Source organism: Dromiciops gliroides, chromosome 1 (genome assembly GCF_019393635.1).
Source record: "Dromiciops gliroides isolate mDroGli1 chromosome 1, mDroGli1.pri, whole genome shotgun sequence".
NCBI lineage: Eukaryota > Metazoa > Chordata > Mammalia > Microbiotheria > Microbiotheriidae > Dromiciops > Dromiciops gliroides.
Genome location: NC_057861.1, coordinates 759,108,669 through 759,125,359, shown reverse-complemented (window position 1 = coordinate 759,125,359; position 16,691 = coordinate 759,108,669). Strand labels below are relative to the sequence as shown.

The 16,691-nt window shown below is 49.8% G+C and overlaps 1 protein-coding gene across 7 annotated transcripts in view; it reads right to left on the bottom strand.

Moving 5' to 3' along the window:
- The window catches only part of ELMO1 (engulfment and cell motility 1), a 376,252-nt gene that overhangs the window by 232,255 nt on the left and 127,306 nt on the right, over positions 1 to 16,691 (bottom strand). For all 7 annotated transcript variants that reach the window (XM_043975135.1, XM_043975136.1, XM_043975137.1 and 4 more), the window contains exon 7: positions 4,854 to 4,889. In XM_043975135.1, the coding sequence (XP_043831070.1) occupies positions 4,854 to 4,889 (36 nt within the window). The remainder of the gene's footprint in view (positions 1 to 4,853; positions 4,890 to 16,691) is intronic.

The following is a 16,691-nucleotide window of genomic DNA, read 5'->3' as shown; positions in this document are numbered from 1 at the left end:
GTAAGTGTTAAGTGTCTGAGGCCGGATTTGAACTCAGGTACTCCTGATTCCAGGGCCGGTGCTCTATCCACTGCGCCACCTAGCTGCCCCAGAGAAAGGCTTGTTGCACTGAATTAAATCGTATGTAGCAGAGTAGAAGAAATCAGGCCTCTGGGTACTGCAGTGGATATTGTGTTGGTCCTGGAGTCAGGAAGACCTGAGTTCAAATCCAGCCTCAGACAGTCTCTATCTGGGTGACCCTGGGCAAGTCACTTAAGTTTGCCTAGGAAACAGCTCAGTGGCTCCGTGGATAGAATGGTGGGTTTGTTTCTGAACACTAGGGGTCCTGAGGGACTTTAAGCCTCCCTTTTCCCTTGGCTGTCCCTTAAGTGAGTGCTGATGCTGGCTTCTGAGGGTCCAGATCTGTTTCCCGACCTTCCTTCTTGCTGGGGCCTGACCTCAGACACCAGACATTTGGAAGAGGGACACAAAGGCTTTATTGTGGGGGAGGGGGGAAAGCAGGATGCTTGCTTTGCGGGTAGCCCCCAGGGTGGTGGTGTGGGCAGGATCCTGGCTGGGGGTGGGCATGGGCCCGTGGTCACCAGGTCTGACAGTGGGAGCCCGCCCAGGGGCCGAGGGATCCACCCCCCACTCAGTTCTGAGTGACGCTGCACCGTTGGGTAGCTCTCCTCCCTGATCCCCTCTAGGTGTCACCAGAGGACCAGGTCCCCTTATCACTAGAAGGCACAAGGACTGAAAGCATGTCACTAAGGAAGGAGCAGGGAGGATTCGAGTCATCCTGCAAGGATTGGGCACCTGCTGTATACAGGGGATAGTAGAGGGAAGGCGAGCAGAGAGAAGAGGACCAAGGGTCAAGAGGGCAGGAGACGCCAGCCGCCGGGAGCACATGGAGGCTGATGGCTCTGCCGACTGGCCCGTGAGTGAGCAGGAGCGCCCAGGGCAGAACCAGCCCCGGCCAACCGCTCCTCCCTCCCCACCACCTTGGTCCTCAGTTTCCCCACCTGTACAAATGGAAAGGTCAGACAAACTGACCTCTGCGGTCCTTCCAGCTTGGGACCCGTGACCTTCTGGCCTGAGTCGGGGGAGGGCCTCCTCCTGTCAGCCAAGGCTCATCCACAGCTGTTGTGGAGGCCGGCCGGGCCCAGGGCCAGCGAAGGCTCAGTCAGCTGTCTGCCGGCTGGCTCGGCTCCTTTAGTGTGTCCTGGGCCAGCTGAGGCCACGGGAGGGGTTCATGAACCTGGGAGGAGACCCCTGGGTAGCCTTGTCCCTCCCCCATACCCTTGGCAAGCTTCCATCTGGGCTGGGGGTGCCAGGAGGTCCTCCATTCCCACACCCCCATTTCTGGAGGGGACTGAGCTATCAGGCCCTCCCTGCCTTCCCGGGTTAACCAGCTTACTTCATTATCATGTGGCCCAGTGCACAGTATTAGGCGAGTATGCATGGAGGGCCAGCCGGGGGTCCAGAGAGAGGAGAGAATATTTCTGGGTCAACCAGGCATCCAGAAAACCCAGTACAGTCAAAGCCCACCACCAGGCCCTGGAGTTAGCACTGCTGGGAGGGGCACGGAGGACGGGGGGGGGGCATGGAAGACCAAAGGGGGGGGCACGGAGGACGGGGGGGGCATGGAAGACCAAAGGGGGGGGCACGGAGGACCGGGGGGGGGGTGGGCTTTTAAATGCGCACACACGGAGTAAGCTCAGACCAGAATCTGTCCTGGACTCCACGCCACAGATGAGCTGCCTGCAAACTTTCAGGCTGGGCAGGAGGCCAAGGTCACGGCCAAAACACTGGGTCTTTCATACTTTAAGTCACTTTTCCTCCCTGATTCAGCTGTGTTATCTTCGGGCCAACGTGAGCTCTGCTCTGATCCGGGGGAGCAAGGTGAGGCCTTGGACGTCAGACGACCCCTGGGCCTGAGGAGCCAGGAGGGAGGGAGGCCACAGGCGGGACCACTGAGTCAGAACCCCATTTCCATTTAACAGATGAGGGAACTGAGGTCCAAGATGGACCAAGGTCATAGAGGGAAGACGTGTCAGAGGCAGGATTCAAACCCAGCTCATCTACCTCATCTCTCTGGGCTTCTGCGCTCCTAAAAAGCTGCCATTGTTGGAGGGGTCTGGCTCTGTGCCTTCTTGAACCCCCATGGACACGTGGGTGCCGAGTGTGCATCCACCTCTGACAGTGACTAGCTCTGTGACTGCGCAGCCACTTCTAACCTCCATACGGCGATGGCGCCTCCCCCAGCAAGGCTGGTCAGGGAGCTCCACTGAGATGATGGAGGGGACACTTCCCCCACACCTCAAAGGACTGTGTTGACAACAACCAGCGTGGTTGGCGTTCTTCTATTACTAGTATTCCTTACGGGGATGATAATTACCGTCAATGGCAGGTCTTGGGGAGGAGGCAGAAAAGGGTGGCCCAGGATGGCTGGCCATGCCTGAGCCGTCACCTCCCTATCGGGGGGGGGGGGGGGGCTCCTCACTGGATGCCGTCACAGACTCATCACCAAGCACTGGTTCCACTGCCGTTGTAATGTGTTGTCTCATCTTGGGCCCACAAGGAAGCTCTAAGCCCTGGCCGGCCACAGGAGTTGCCTTGGTTTCTGAAATGAGCACGTCTGCTCTATAGCGGACCGTGGCCCCAGGACTGGCTGGACACCTACAGGGGGTTAAGGGACTCTCACTGACGGACGAGCTGAATCAGCATCGAGTTGCTTTGGGCTCTCTTTGCTCCATTAAGTCCTTGATTGGAATTTAACGCCTGGGAAAAGTTCTGGTCTAGCACGTGGTTGGAAGGAAGCAGGACAACTTACGAGTGGGGACCAGTTCTCCAGAGCTTCTCCCAAGGGCAGGTGCCATCTTCTTAAGGCTGGCCAGTACGGGGTGGCGTGACACATGCCCCTGTGGTGCTCCACCCAGCAGCCTAGCCACGCTGGGGGCCTTCCAGGCTGCCTGGCAGAGGTGGGTTAGCCCGGTTGGGCTTGCTCATCTTTGGTGGAAACGGTGGGAGTTGAAGGAGAAAATGTGAAGTCAGGGGCCCTCAGTACCAATCATACAACGATCACTTAACAGTGCTGGGTCCAAGATGTAAAGCCTGGAGCTTCGAAGGGAGGGGAACAATCATTTGTTAAGCACTAACTGTATGCAAGGCACACACGCAAATATAATCTCAACTTCAGGCTTGCTTATAGGAGAAACTGGATGGAGCTTTGTTCCAGAGGCCACTGGAAGATCAGAGTTGCCCAATTCAGACCATTCTTAGACCACACCCTTGGTCTGAAGTGAGCCACACTGCACATTCATGATCTATATCAGGTGCACACGTATGATCTACATTAGATTATACAGGTATGATCCATATCAGATTGCTTGCTGTCTCAAGAAGGAGAGAACTTGGAACTGGAATTTTAAAACAAATGAACGTTAAAAATGTTTATTCATGGGGGCAGCTAGGTGACGCAGTGGATAAAGCACTGGCCGTGGATTCAGGAGGACCTGAGTTCAAATTCAGCCTCAGACACTTGGCATTTAACTAGCTATGTGACCCTGGGCAAGTCACTTAACCCCAATTGCCTCACAAAAAAAAAAAAAGTTTTTTCACAAGTAATTGAGAAAAATACCAAAATGAAAGTCCATCACTGAAAATGATCCCTAGCACATGGTGGTTTCTGGACTTTGGCACACACTGTGGGGCCGGTGGGGGCAGCCACAAAAGGTGCCCAGGCCACAAGCAAAGGAAAAAGGTGAGAGAGCAATGTGTGAGCAGCCAAATGCGGGGCCAGACGCCAAGCAGAAGCTGAGGAGACCCTCTGGGAGCTGGCCCAGCCGGCCTGTGGCCAAGAGGGGGACACTGGGAAGCCAAACACACAAAAGCAGTAGATTCTTCTTCTTCTTCTTCTTTTTTAAATTGTGTTTCAGTCTGTATTCAGATGCTATCAGTTCTTTCTCTAGGAGTGGATCTCATGTTTCCTCATAAGTCCTTAAGTTCGATTGGATCATTGTATCGCTGAGAATAGCCAAGTCATTCACAGCTGAACATCTCACAACATCGCTGTTACTGTGTACACAGTACATCTCACTTTGCATCAGCTCATGTAAGCCTTTCCAGGTTTTTCTGAGAGCCTCCTGCTCATCATTCCTTACAGCACAGCAGTGTTCCATCATAATCTCATCGCACAGTCTGTTCAGCCACTAACTGATGGCATTCCCTCCATTCCCAAGTCTTTGCTCCGCAGAAAACAGCTACTATAAATATTTTTGTACCTGTACATACTTTTCCCTTTTTTTTTTTTAAATCTTCTTTGGATACAGACCTTGTAGAGGGATTGCTGGGTCAAAGAGTATGCCTGGTTTTATAGCCCTTTGGGCATAGTTTCAAATCTTCTACAGAATGGCTGAATCAGTTCACAACTCCACCAACAGCGCATTAATGTCTCATTTCCCCCACATCTCCTACAATATTGTCATTTTTCTCTGCTGTCCTATTATCCAATGCAATAGGTATGAGGTAGTACCCCAGAAATGTTTTTATTTGCATATGTCCAATCAATAGTGAATTAGAGCATTTTTTCCATGTGGCTATAGATAGCTTTGATTACTTCATCTGAAAACTGTTCATATCTTTTGATCATTTATCAATGAAGGAATGGCTCTTATTTTAATAGATTTGACTCAGTTCTCTATGTATTTGAGAAATGAGGCCTTTATCAGACAAATTTGCTTCAAATTTTTTTCATAGTTACTATTGCTAACTGTATTTCCCTCCATCCTATTTCCTCCCCACACCATTTGTTCTATTCTCTCTCCTTTCAACCTGTCCCTCCACAAAAGTGTTGAAAAGCAGCACATTCTTACCAGGGTTTCATGATCTTCTGCAGTTTCTGATATCGCCTGAAAAACAAAAATGCAGAAATAAATGAATCAAATGTTAAAACCCTCCCTACAAACAGGAGAGACATTTAATAGCATCTACCTGTGCAAAGAAAGCACCCAAAAGCAATGGAGAGCGCTGTCCAGGTCAGCATCACAATCGTTCATGACCACTCAAAAACTCAGTACACGTCACCTTAACCAGCACATCACTTGTGTGTGTGACACCGCCCTAGGGCTCATCCGTACTGAGGTTATGAATAAAAAGACGTAGTGACTGTTGCTGGTGATGAGGGAAGCCATGGGGCAGAGGGCAGAGAGGGCTGGGCTTGGGAGCCAGCGTGAAGGCCTGGGTTTGGATTCTGCCCTGATATGTGTGGGCTGTGGAACCCTGGCTTCTTCTGTAAGGTGAGTCTCATGGCGCCTGTCATACTCACCAAGCAGGACTATTGCCAGGATACAGTGAGGTAATGGGCACAAATCACTTTGCAAGTATTAAAGCATCAGGATCAATGGTTGTTGGGCAGCTAGGTGGCACCACAGTGGATGGAGCACCAGGCCTGGCATCAGGAAGATCTGAGTTCAAATGTGGCCTCAGACATGTACTAGCTGTGTGACCCTGGGAAAGTCACTTAACCCTGTTCGCCTCAGTTTCTTCATCTGTAAAAGGAGCTGGAGAAGGAAATGGCAAACCACTCCAGCATCTCTGCCACGAAAACCCCAAATGGGGTCATGAAGAGTCGGACATGACTAAAAACGACTGAAGAACAGCAAATGGAGAGGAAGTCACATTCTGGCCTCAGGGATAAACTCATCCTCTGCTTCTGAGTCAGACGCCCTGAAAAACAGCTAAATAATAAACAGCCCATACTCGCTCTGTTTCTTTTTCTCCATCTTTTCCTGGCTGTAGCTGTGACTGTCCCCAGGCAGGAGGGGCTGCGTCTGTCTGCAGGTGGGCTCCCCAGTCCTTGCTAAGAAAGCACAGCCCGGGATAATGCTGGATGAGAAGCACAGACTAATCCTGGGCACTGTGGAGACCAGAAGGGCCCATGGCACAGGTCTGAACATGGCACAGGTCTGAACATCCCCTGGAAAAACTCCAAAGGCTGGACTGTTCTTTTTTGTCATCAATTTTTTTCTCTTCTTTACAAACACGAGCATTTCAATATACAAAGAACAGAGAGCGCGCAGTAAGCTGCGAGCTTCCATCTGGCATAAGAGTCACCCCTCACCCAAAGCTGCCATTTCCCCTGCTGGGACAGGCTGCTCATGGCTCCTTTCTGATTCAAGGCCTCCCGAAAGACTGCACAGAAGGAATCCTTTCTCTAGCAGGAGTCACCAGGCATGATCGCCCGGGCAATTCCAGCCCAAACCTTTGCTTTCATCCAGGCTGGTGATCTGAGGCACATACACACTACTGCCCCTCTAGGCTGCCTGCCCAGACACCTCTGGGCTCTGGGCATTGGGCCGGGTCCCTACACACATCCTTTCTATCCTGCCCTTTGGACCCTGTGATGCCTTGGTTGGAATGCTCTTGCTACAAAGCACTCATTAAAAAGGGGAAATTGTACCCCAGCCTGCAGCACCCCTATGTAGGGGTCTCTGGTGTTTGAGCCATCCTCTCCTTCAACCAGGGACCAGTTACAACTGCTCCCCAGCACCACAGTCAGATGGGGTAAAAAGGGGGTGATGTGATGAACTCAAAGGGGCTCAATTCAATGCAGTAGTCTTGGTTAGGCCTCTCCTCCAGGAGCCCAGGAAATGGGTGTGCTCCGGGTCTGAACGAAGGAGGCAGAGGGAGGGCAGGTGCCCACTGTCCCCTCGCCTGCTCAGACCCTCCCTGCAGGGACTCTGTGGGCCACAACGTCTATGGTCATTGACAGGTCCAAAGGGGAGCCGCAGGATGGTGAAGAGTCCTGGGAGAATCAGTCACAGGGATGAGGGATGTTCCTCTTGGAGAAGAGAAGACTCAGGGCAGACGGGAGGGCAGTGTCCAAGCGCCCGAAGGCCTGCCTTGTGTTGGAGGGACTTGTTCTACTTGTTGGCCCCAGAGGTCAGACCCAAGAGGGTGGGCGGAGCTCGAGAGGAGGCCAGCCTGGGAGGGGCGCTATGGGGGACTGCGGGGCGTGCCTGCCTTCACTGGGAGGCTTCATCAGAGGAAATAATGACTTAGGAGTTGGAGGAAGTTCTGAGAGCCGGTGATATGTTCCAGGCAAAGGAGTGAGACTCACAGGTCCTGCCCTCAAGGGGCTTAAAGTCTAACGTAATTTGCATAACCAATGGATACAAGGTCATACAAGGCAGAGGTGGTGGTCTGGGGCAACATAAGGAGAGAAAGCGTCCTTTCACAGGGTGGGGCAGACAGTAGGAGAAAAGACTGCACCTGAGCTTCTGAGGAGCAAATGTCTTCTGAGTTAGGGGAGTGGCATGAACCCCCGGGGGGTGGGAAAGTCAGGACAAGAGCAAGGAAGAGAGGGTCCCTGGCTGCACCAAGGGGGGTGTGAGGCTGATTGTGGAGGCCCTTAGGAGACCGGATGAGGAGAGCGCCTGTCCTGAAGACACTCTGAAGCACGGGACGAAGAAGTCTGGTGTTTGCCTTTGATCTATCAGTTTGGCAGCAGAGTGGAGGATTAGAGAGGGCAGAGAATGGAGGCCGAGGCCTGTTAGGAAGCGATGGGGAGAGAGTCCAGAAGGAAGATGATGAGGTTGGTGACCATGAGAGATGAAGGAGAGGAGAATGCTGAAAAGCTTGTCCCGGTAGAATGAAGAAGCCCTGGTAACTGACTGGTTGGGGCCATGCTAGGGAGAGAGGGCCAGAGAAAACCTGGGAGTTTGGAGGCCAGGGAACAAAGAAGATGGCCCTGCCATCAACAGAAGCAGGGATGATGGGCCAGGAGCCAGGGATCCAGGCAGGGGAGTGTACCAGTGTCACCCCACTAACAGGACCTGGGAAGCCTGACTCTGTTCCTCAAACAAACTGGGCTCCAGAAGACAAAGAAACGAATGATACCTAAAAGCAAAGACTAGAACGGGAGTCTGACCTGGAACCAATTCAGGTGGAGGATGCCATGGACCCGTCCTACTCTGTGGTGCAGTGGACATGAATCAATGCTTCAGCCATGGAGGCTGGAAACACCAATGGGATGCTAGCTTCTGGTTACCAGAAGCAGAGAGTCCTGGTGACCCTCACCCTGCCCCCCCCCCCCCCCCCCGTCTGGATCCGGCCACACCCACCATACTCTGTCCCTTTGAGGACACTCTATTTTGTGAGGGACATGGGCAAGTCTAGGGCGGGTCCAGAAGAGGGCAACCAGGAATGGTCACAGGCCTTGGGTCATAGCACATTCCTTCCCATATAATCCTCTTCCCTGGTCCCATGGACCACTCCCTCCTAAGCCTCCCCACCCCAACTCCCCAGGGCTGTTTGACAATTCCCAACACTTGGATGAGACCAGAATTAACTTCCGATCAGATGGAATATCACCGGCTTTATAATCTGCCTGGTCTCTATGCCCTTCAGACCTTCAAACACAGTCATCTGACCTCTCAGCCAACCCAGGGTCCCTGGGCCCTGCAAATAAACTTCCTTTTATTTGTTATTGCCCATTACAGAGTGAACTCCTTGAGAAAGGGACCACCTGCATTTTCTACTGGTATCCTCAGTGCTTGGTACAGTGATAGGCACACAGTAAGTTCTTAACAAGTGTATTTTCATTCATTCGTTCATTCGTTCATTCATTCATTCACTCATTCATTCATTCCCTCACTCATTCACTCACTCATTCATTAATTCACTCATTTGCTCATAGTAGATACTTGAGAAAGACTTGTTGAATTGAATTGGAGTAAACTGAGGTGGATTGAATGGCCTGCCTCCCAGGTAAGACCGACTTGGTCAAGCTCACCCTGGCATGGTTGGGCAGTAGTGTGTATGTGCCTCAGATCACCAGCCTGGATGAAAGCAAAGGTTTGGGCTGGAATTGTCCGGCATGGTTGGTTCCTATTCCAAAGAGCCCCTGCTGCCCACCCCTCATGAGGGTCATCCTCAAATCCTGTGTGGAGGGAGGAGGCAAAGTCAAGCTGCCAGATGGGAGATGCTGCTGCTGCTGCTCACTGTCTGGCAGGGCCCGGGACACCTTGCTGCCAGGGTGCTTCTGGGTACAAACAATGACGAGGCCTAGAGCTCATTAGAGACCTGCTGCACTTTCCTGGCAGCTAATAAGGACCCTGTGGAGGTGGTACATTCCCAGAACAGCCCCTCCCAGGAAGGGATAAGCTCCAGAACCTTCCCTAATCTGTCCTGGCCCCTGTCCTGGCCTGCAGTGCAGCAGGTGGCCCCCAGATGTGGTGCTCATCGAGCTGCTTGGCTTCCTTAGCTGCTGAGTCTGACGAGGCAGCCCCCAGTCTGGACCCCAAGCCCACCGACTTCTCATTCTGAACGAATCTGACAACAGGCCACCAGCGCTCCCAGATTTGTAAAATGGTGCCTGCTGGATGTCCCCAGAGCAACTCGCAGCGGGGTGTTGGGGGGCTAATTACCTCCTGACTTCCTCCAAGAGGCTTCCTCCGACTTTACTGTTTTTAACAGTCCCCAAGGACACCAGCCAACATGCGCAATAGCACCTGCTACGGGTGCCTCAAACCCAGGGCTTATCTTATGGAAAATGAAAGTTGGAAAAAGTGCTCATAAATATGAGACATGCAGAGAGCCAGAGATATAGAGGAGGGAGGGAAGGAGGGAGACAGACAGATGGAGGGAGGGAGAGACAGACAGAGACAGACAGAGGGAGAGAGGGAGGGAGGGAAAGGGGGGGGAGACAGACAGACAGACAGACAGAGACAAAGAGCAAGACAGGCAAAAAGAGACAGACACAAAGAGAAAGAGAGAAGAGCTACATAGAAAGAGAGCCAGAGACAGACTGAGCACAACCGTGAACAAGAGCAAGTCAGGGATTTTATAAATTACCAGACTTAGTTTTTCCCTCTGCTGATAATACGTCTTTCCAGGGTGGATGCTGTGGCTTACTCATTCCCTAATAACAGAATTTTCCTATTCTGTTGCCCAGGTTGGATAGAGACTGGACCGGCCCTGCCTTTCAGTCTTGGATCAGAGGCTCACAGCATCACAAGACTGAAAGCCAACGTGGCCTTAGGGTAGCTCTAGTCCAGGGCCCCTTAGCCCTTCTGGTACCTCATGAATGGACATTTCTCTGAAGGGATACACTAACTTTCACAAACATGTCATTCTTTTTTCCTTCCAGGAAAGTTCACAGACCCCCAAAAACCTATCTGTGAGCCCCACCATGGGCCCACAAACCCCAGGTTAAGAAACTCTGCTCCCGTCCAGCCTCTTCCCTTCACAGATGAGGAAAGGAGGCAGAAAGGGGAGGACAAAGCTGAGGCAGAGCAGGGGTGGAGGGGGGAATTCCACCTCGTGCCACTTTCCCTGGTGCTAAGGGATGTGTTGCCAGGGTGCCCTACAGGGCACATTATCCACATAGGCGTACAAGCAGGTATCTGTGAGACAAGTCTCATTATGTAGTGGATTCAGAAGAGGACGCTGCAGCTAACCAGATTTCTTCCATCAACCTTCAAAAATCAAGATTTCTTTTGACTGTCGCCATTTTTGAGAAAGGGACAGTTAGGTGGCGCCATAGTGCACAGAGTGCAGGGCCTGGAGTCAGGAAGACTTATCTTCCTGGGTTCAAATCTGGCTTCAGACAGTTCCTAGCTGTGTGACCTTGGGTAAGTCCCTTAACCCTGTTTGCCTCAGTTTCCTTATCTGTCAAATAAGCTGGAGAAGGAAATGGCAAAGCACTCCAGTGTCTTTGCCAAGAAGACCTAAATGGGGTCATGGAGGGCTGGACATGACTGAAATGACTCATCAACAACAGACACGTAGCCAGTAATGTCTTTCCCCTATTGCCAGGTGTTTCTTCCACATGTCTATTTCAAGAACAGTCACCATGAATTCCACCAAATTCCTTTTATGTGTCCACACTGTGGTGTGGAAGTGACCCCATGCACTCCAAGCCTGCACACCAGCTGAGCAGAAGTTTGGAGGATTCTAATAAAAATAATAACTCACATACGTCAAGGTCTTTGAGTTTCTCAAAGCACTTGACATCCAGCATTGGGGTATAGGGGAACTTGATCCAATTCTAGCCCCCCAAACCTCCTGTTGATGAAATCACAGGAAATAAAGTCTTTTTTTTTTTTTTGGTGAAGCAATTGGGGTTAAGTGACTTGCCCAGGGTCACACAGCTAGTAAGTGTCAAGTATCTGAGGCCGGATTTGAACTCAGGTCCTCCTGAATCCAGGGCTAGTCATTTATCCACTGCACCACCTAGCTGCCCCAAGATAAAGTCTTAATAAAGGTGTTAAAGTCCATGCCGTGTCTACATGTAGTCATCACTTTACAAAGCATGAATTGATTCTTTCTGATGGAATCATTGGCTAGCCAAAGAATGCCCACATCCCTGGCAGCCCATAAATTCTAGGTTTGAGAGACAGTGAGATCAGGGACTCATTTTATGTGGTGGGATCCGTTTATCACTGCCAGAGGGCAGGAGGGGGAAGAGATTCCTTTTCTACTCATTTTCCCCACACTGAGTCTCTGGGCCAACAGGAGACGTAGTATCCATCAGCAGAGGCACCTCTGAGGCATGTGCCCCCGGCAGCAGAAAAAGAGGCAGCGACAGCTTCCCCATCAAGCAAGGCCAGACTGTAGAGAATAGAGCTGCAGAGAGAAGCCGACCCGAAGAGCCAGGCTGAACAGACTGCACAGCAGAGACATTAGCAAGAGGCCACACAGGAAGTCCAGAGAGGCCCTGCAGTGTTGGAGGGACACGTTACCTCGGGCTATCTGCATTCCCATCACCCAAGATTCCTTAGCAGTAAATTCTAAATGTCCACACTTCCTATTGATGTTGGGTGTCTTTGTGAGAGGGTAGCTCCAGGATGATGTCTTGTATTTACTGCTTGTAGTACACAATCTTCATGAGTGCCTGAGCTCGGAGCACTTCCTACCTGCCCACTTTTCTTCCACTTTGCCCTGCCTCCCAGGGCAACCCCATTGGATTCAATGATCACTCCCACCTGTTCCTCACTCAAGATCCCCATCTCCTGACCCCCGGGCATTTTCCCTGGCTGGCTCCACTCCCTCCTCAGCTCTTCCTCCTAGTTCCAGCTAAAATTCGACCTTCTGCAAAAAGCCTTTCCCCATCTCTGTTAGTGTCAGTGCCTTCCCTCTGAGATCTTTTCCACATTAGCCTGTCTTGTTTACACAGTTCTTGGCACGCTGTCTCTCCTATTAGACTGTGAGCTCCATGAGGGCAGGGATGGATTCTAGTTTGCCTTTCTTTGTATCCTCAGTGGTTAGCACAGCACACAGTAGGTACTTAACAAATGCTCTGTGACACGATGACTAAGTGTCTGCTGGTTGATACTTGCTTTTTAGTTGTTGTCCAACTTTGTGACCCCACTGGGGTTTTCTTGGCAGAGATACTGGAGTGGTTTGTCATTTCCCTCTCCAGCTCATTCCACAGATGAAGAACTGAAGCAAACAGGGTGAAGCGACTTGCCCAGGGTCACACAGTCAGTGAGTGTCTAAGGCTGGATTTGACCCTTCAGGGGAAGCATACTGGTGGGAGCTAATAAGCCATAGATCCACAAAGTACCTTTGACCTTGGGAATAGCTTCCCCAAGGGAAGCTGGGTGGTACAGTGGATAGAGCACCAGCCCTGGATTCAGAAGGACCTAAGTTCAAATCTGACCTCAGACACTTGACACTAACTATCTGTGTGATCCTGGGCAAGTCACTTAACCCTCATTGCCCTGCCCCCCCCCCCAAAAAAGTGTGGTTTGGGAATAGCTTCCCCAGCGACTCCCCAACCTGCTAATAGGACTGTGAGTTGGGGCAGGTAGACCCACTATGGGTGCTAAGCATATGTTATCCTTTTAGAATATCCCAACAACATTTTGTTGTGGCTAACACAGATTCCGAGTATCCTCATTTTAAATACAAGATTCACTAAATAACTTGCTCAGGTTCAGAGGCCGGATCTGGACCTAGCATTCCCCAACTCCAGTCCAGGATTAGACCACCAGATGAAGTCGGCCCACAAGGCCAATGACAAACCTTTACCTAAAGACCACCCAGCCTAAGCACAGAGAGCTTTCTGAGCAGAGCTGGCTCACAGAAGACTTTGGGAGAGACAGAACAAAAGGAATAAACACAAAATCAACAAAACCCCAAATCAGTCCTCTCCAAACACTTTAATGGAGAATGAATAAAGGGGAAGAGGCTGCCAAGTCAGACATTTCTTAAAGTAATCGAAAGTCATCACTGTAACTACTTCTTTTAAAATGTGACCTTCGTCTAACAAGGAATCAGCTGACAGACTGCTGATCTCAAAGCAGTGTGGAATAGTGGAAAAGGCACCGGATTCAGAGTGAGGAACACTAGGGCCCAGATCCTGCTTCTGACATTTACTAGTGATGTGACAGTGACCACATCACCCTGCCTCTCTATGCCTCAACTTTCTCTTCTTTAAATTGGATAGAACATCACAGGCACATTACGAGGAAAACACTTTGTAAAACTTGAAGTCTAGAGAAATGTAGATTATTGTTGTTGTTATTTAATGGGTTCTCCTCAGAGATAGGAATATACACACTGGAAGAGTTGATTTCCTCACAGGTTCAAAAGCAACGAGAAATATAATTTCACGGGACACGAGTCCACTTTGCATTCTGATACCCATGATGATTGTCCCTGCCCCACATGCACCACCTGTTACAGGGGATGAAGGAGAGCTCTTTGTTCAAGACCCTCATGAGGTCCTCCAAGCTAAGTCAACCGCCCGGGGTTGTGATAACCTTAAGGTGCTATAGGATTGTGACACACTGAGCAAGCTACCTTCTCCCATCACTGCTGTGGGCTTCAGTGCCTGGGTGGGCACAGGGAGAATACAAACTAGGGTAGAATGGCACTTTCCAACCCAATAAAGCAAAGCATCCCAAGACTTAGAGGCTCCCGAGAAGCTGTTCCCCTCTATAGCCTGAATATCTCTATGAGTCTCTGCAGAGCCAATCAGGAAGGAATGACAGAAAGGATGAAATCGACCCGATCGTCACTGACAGAAAATGGTGGGTTCTAGCTGCAATCCTCCATTCAGAATCGTCTGGGACCAAGCAGGCATTGCTGCTTAGAGCAAAGAACAAAATAAGTGCTAAAAGAGGAGATGGGACAAAGATGGGTAGACACCCGTGGAGTGTTGGCAGTGCCCAGACAAACGGCTCAAACAAGTCAGACTCCAAAAACTGGGCACCAAACAAGTTGGACTCCAAAAACCCACGCACCAAACCAGTGTTCAAACACATACTCTACCACCATCTCTTGGAGAAGTTTAGTGGGTGTAAAACTGCAGCCACAATGAGGAAGACCAGAGCTGCCTCAGTGCACAGACACAGCTGAGACCCGGCCATCATCTACAAAAGACTGTGGAGGGACAGCAGCTTGTGTATCCGGTGCTGGGGAAGAGCAACGCTATGAGCAATGTCCCCTCACCAAGGAGGGAGTAAAGAAGCTTGACATGAGCCCCATCATCTTCAAATCACTTGCTGATGGAGCCTAGGACCATCAACAACACAAAATGAAGCAGCTCTAGAGGAGAGCGTGTCCTAGCAACACCTGCCTGAGAGGCAGAGAGAATGTGAGATGTGCTCTTCCAGCTTTGGAAGCATTTCTGTAGGTAAATCAAAATCCAGCCTTGATGCCTCCCACATGTTAAAATGGTAGATGGGTTTGTGATTGAGGCAACCACATAGATAATTGTATCCCATGATATGCTTATGCAAATACTATGTAACACATCAGCAGGGAGACTCATGCTCAGAACGGTCATGCACAACTCCAAACCAAATTGGGGGGGGGGGGCATTAAAATCAAGGTTCCTATTCGCAACTAATATTTTACTAACTGTGTATAGCCTCTGGACACTTCTGAACTTTGTCAGTGGAATCCTCAGAAATAAGGAGGAGCTCAGAGCCTTCCTATCCACACTAGAAAACCAAAGTGGATGAAAACTGCATGTTGCCCAGACTCTAACATAATGTGAGGCAGAACAGGCAGCCTTTTGAGTGAGTCCATCAAAAGTCAAGATTTGGACAGACACAGAAGATGGACAACAAGCTGAGCCCAGAGCTTAGAAGGAGGGGAAGATAGGGTTAAATGAATAAATGAGCATTGGATTCTCATTGTCATCTTCATCATCATTATTAATTATTATTATTTTATTTATTAATTAGATGTTGTCAATGAGTCTCAACTAGCTGATGCTCTTAATCCCATCTCTAGAGGCCGGTATATTTCTGGTGATACACTATGGGGCTCATTTACAAAGGAAAATGGGGAAATGCAAGGTGGCTAGAAGGAGGATGTCATTGACAACCATTTAACTCTACATAAGAAGTGATGAAAATACATTCTCGAGGACATGTGGGTCTGAAAATGGAAGCAGGCAGGGGGCAGCTAGGTGGCACAGTGGATAAAGCATTGGCCCTGGATTCAGGAGGACCTGAGTTCATATTTGACCTCAGACACTTGACACTCACTAGCTGTATGACCCTGGGCAAGTCACTCAACCCTCATTGCTCCCCCCCCAAATGGAAGCAGGCTGGGCATAAAAAGGCAACGAGAGATGATAAGTGGGCAAAAACATTTTTACTTGAACCCCAGAATATTGAAAAACAAAAGGAATGGTCTCTAGTACATTGGATGACTTCCAATATATTATTCTGTGAAGCCTCTATTTACAGCAATCACAGGAGATAAAAAAGACTAATTGTGATTTCTCTGCACCAGTGGAGGGTGAATCCACACTGAAGCAATCATCATCAAAATTAAAATATCTGAGTTAGCTTTGAAAAAGTTTTGCAAAAAGAGTTTCCTCTCTGAGGGAGGAAATCTGCTCATAAATTAAGGTTTTAGTTTTGTGGCTACTGAAAGCCACTTGTTGGCTTGTGAGGATGTCTTTGGGGCACAGGCTGGACGATGAGCACTAGGTTCCTTCCAACTCTCACATTTGTTGAGTCTTTGATTCTATGTCAAGTAACGTTAACAAACATTGAAGCCAGCAGTCACTCTGCTATACACAGGATACAAAGGGAGACAAAAAATTGTTTCTACCTTCAGGGAATTTGCAATCTAATGGAGGAAGAGAAGTGAGGTTATAAACAAGTGAGATATACATGAGATAAATAGGAATAATCTCAGAGGGAAGGCACAAGCATTAAGAAGGATCAGGAAGGACCCTTAACTTGACACAAATAGAATGGTACATATCAATGAGAGTGTGATAAAATAATGGGACTTGGCAGATGCCCAGGAGCCCCACCTGAAGACTGATTTGGAATTGATTGAATTGGGTGAGACTGAGAGACTGAGAACCTACTTATTGATGATTAAATCGGGACCACACCTGGACAGCCCTTTTGTTTTCAGAGGCAGTGGACTTTGACATCAACAGGAGACCACTCTCAACCAATCAACATGAAGAACCTCCCATTTTGGGGAGGAGGACAGGAAGTAGGAAGCTGAGGCTGGGGGACTGGAGCTGCCTCTTTTGGTTTGAGACATTAGCTTGGCGGCAGAACTTCACGTGAGCTGCTAGGAAAGCTGGGATTTCCACGGAATAAGGAATCTGTTCTCAATCTTTCTCTCTCTTCACTATCTTGTCTTTTAATACATCCTTAAAAGCCTAAACTCTTGCTGAATTTATCAGTGATTTTTAGCTAGCTTCCCCCCAAGACTCAGGGTCG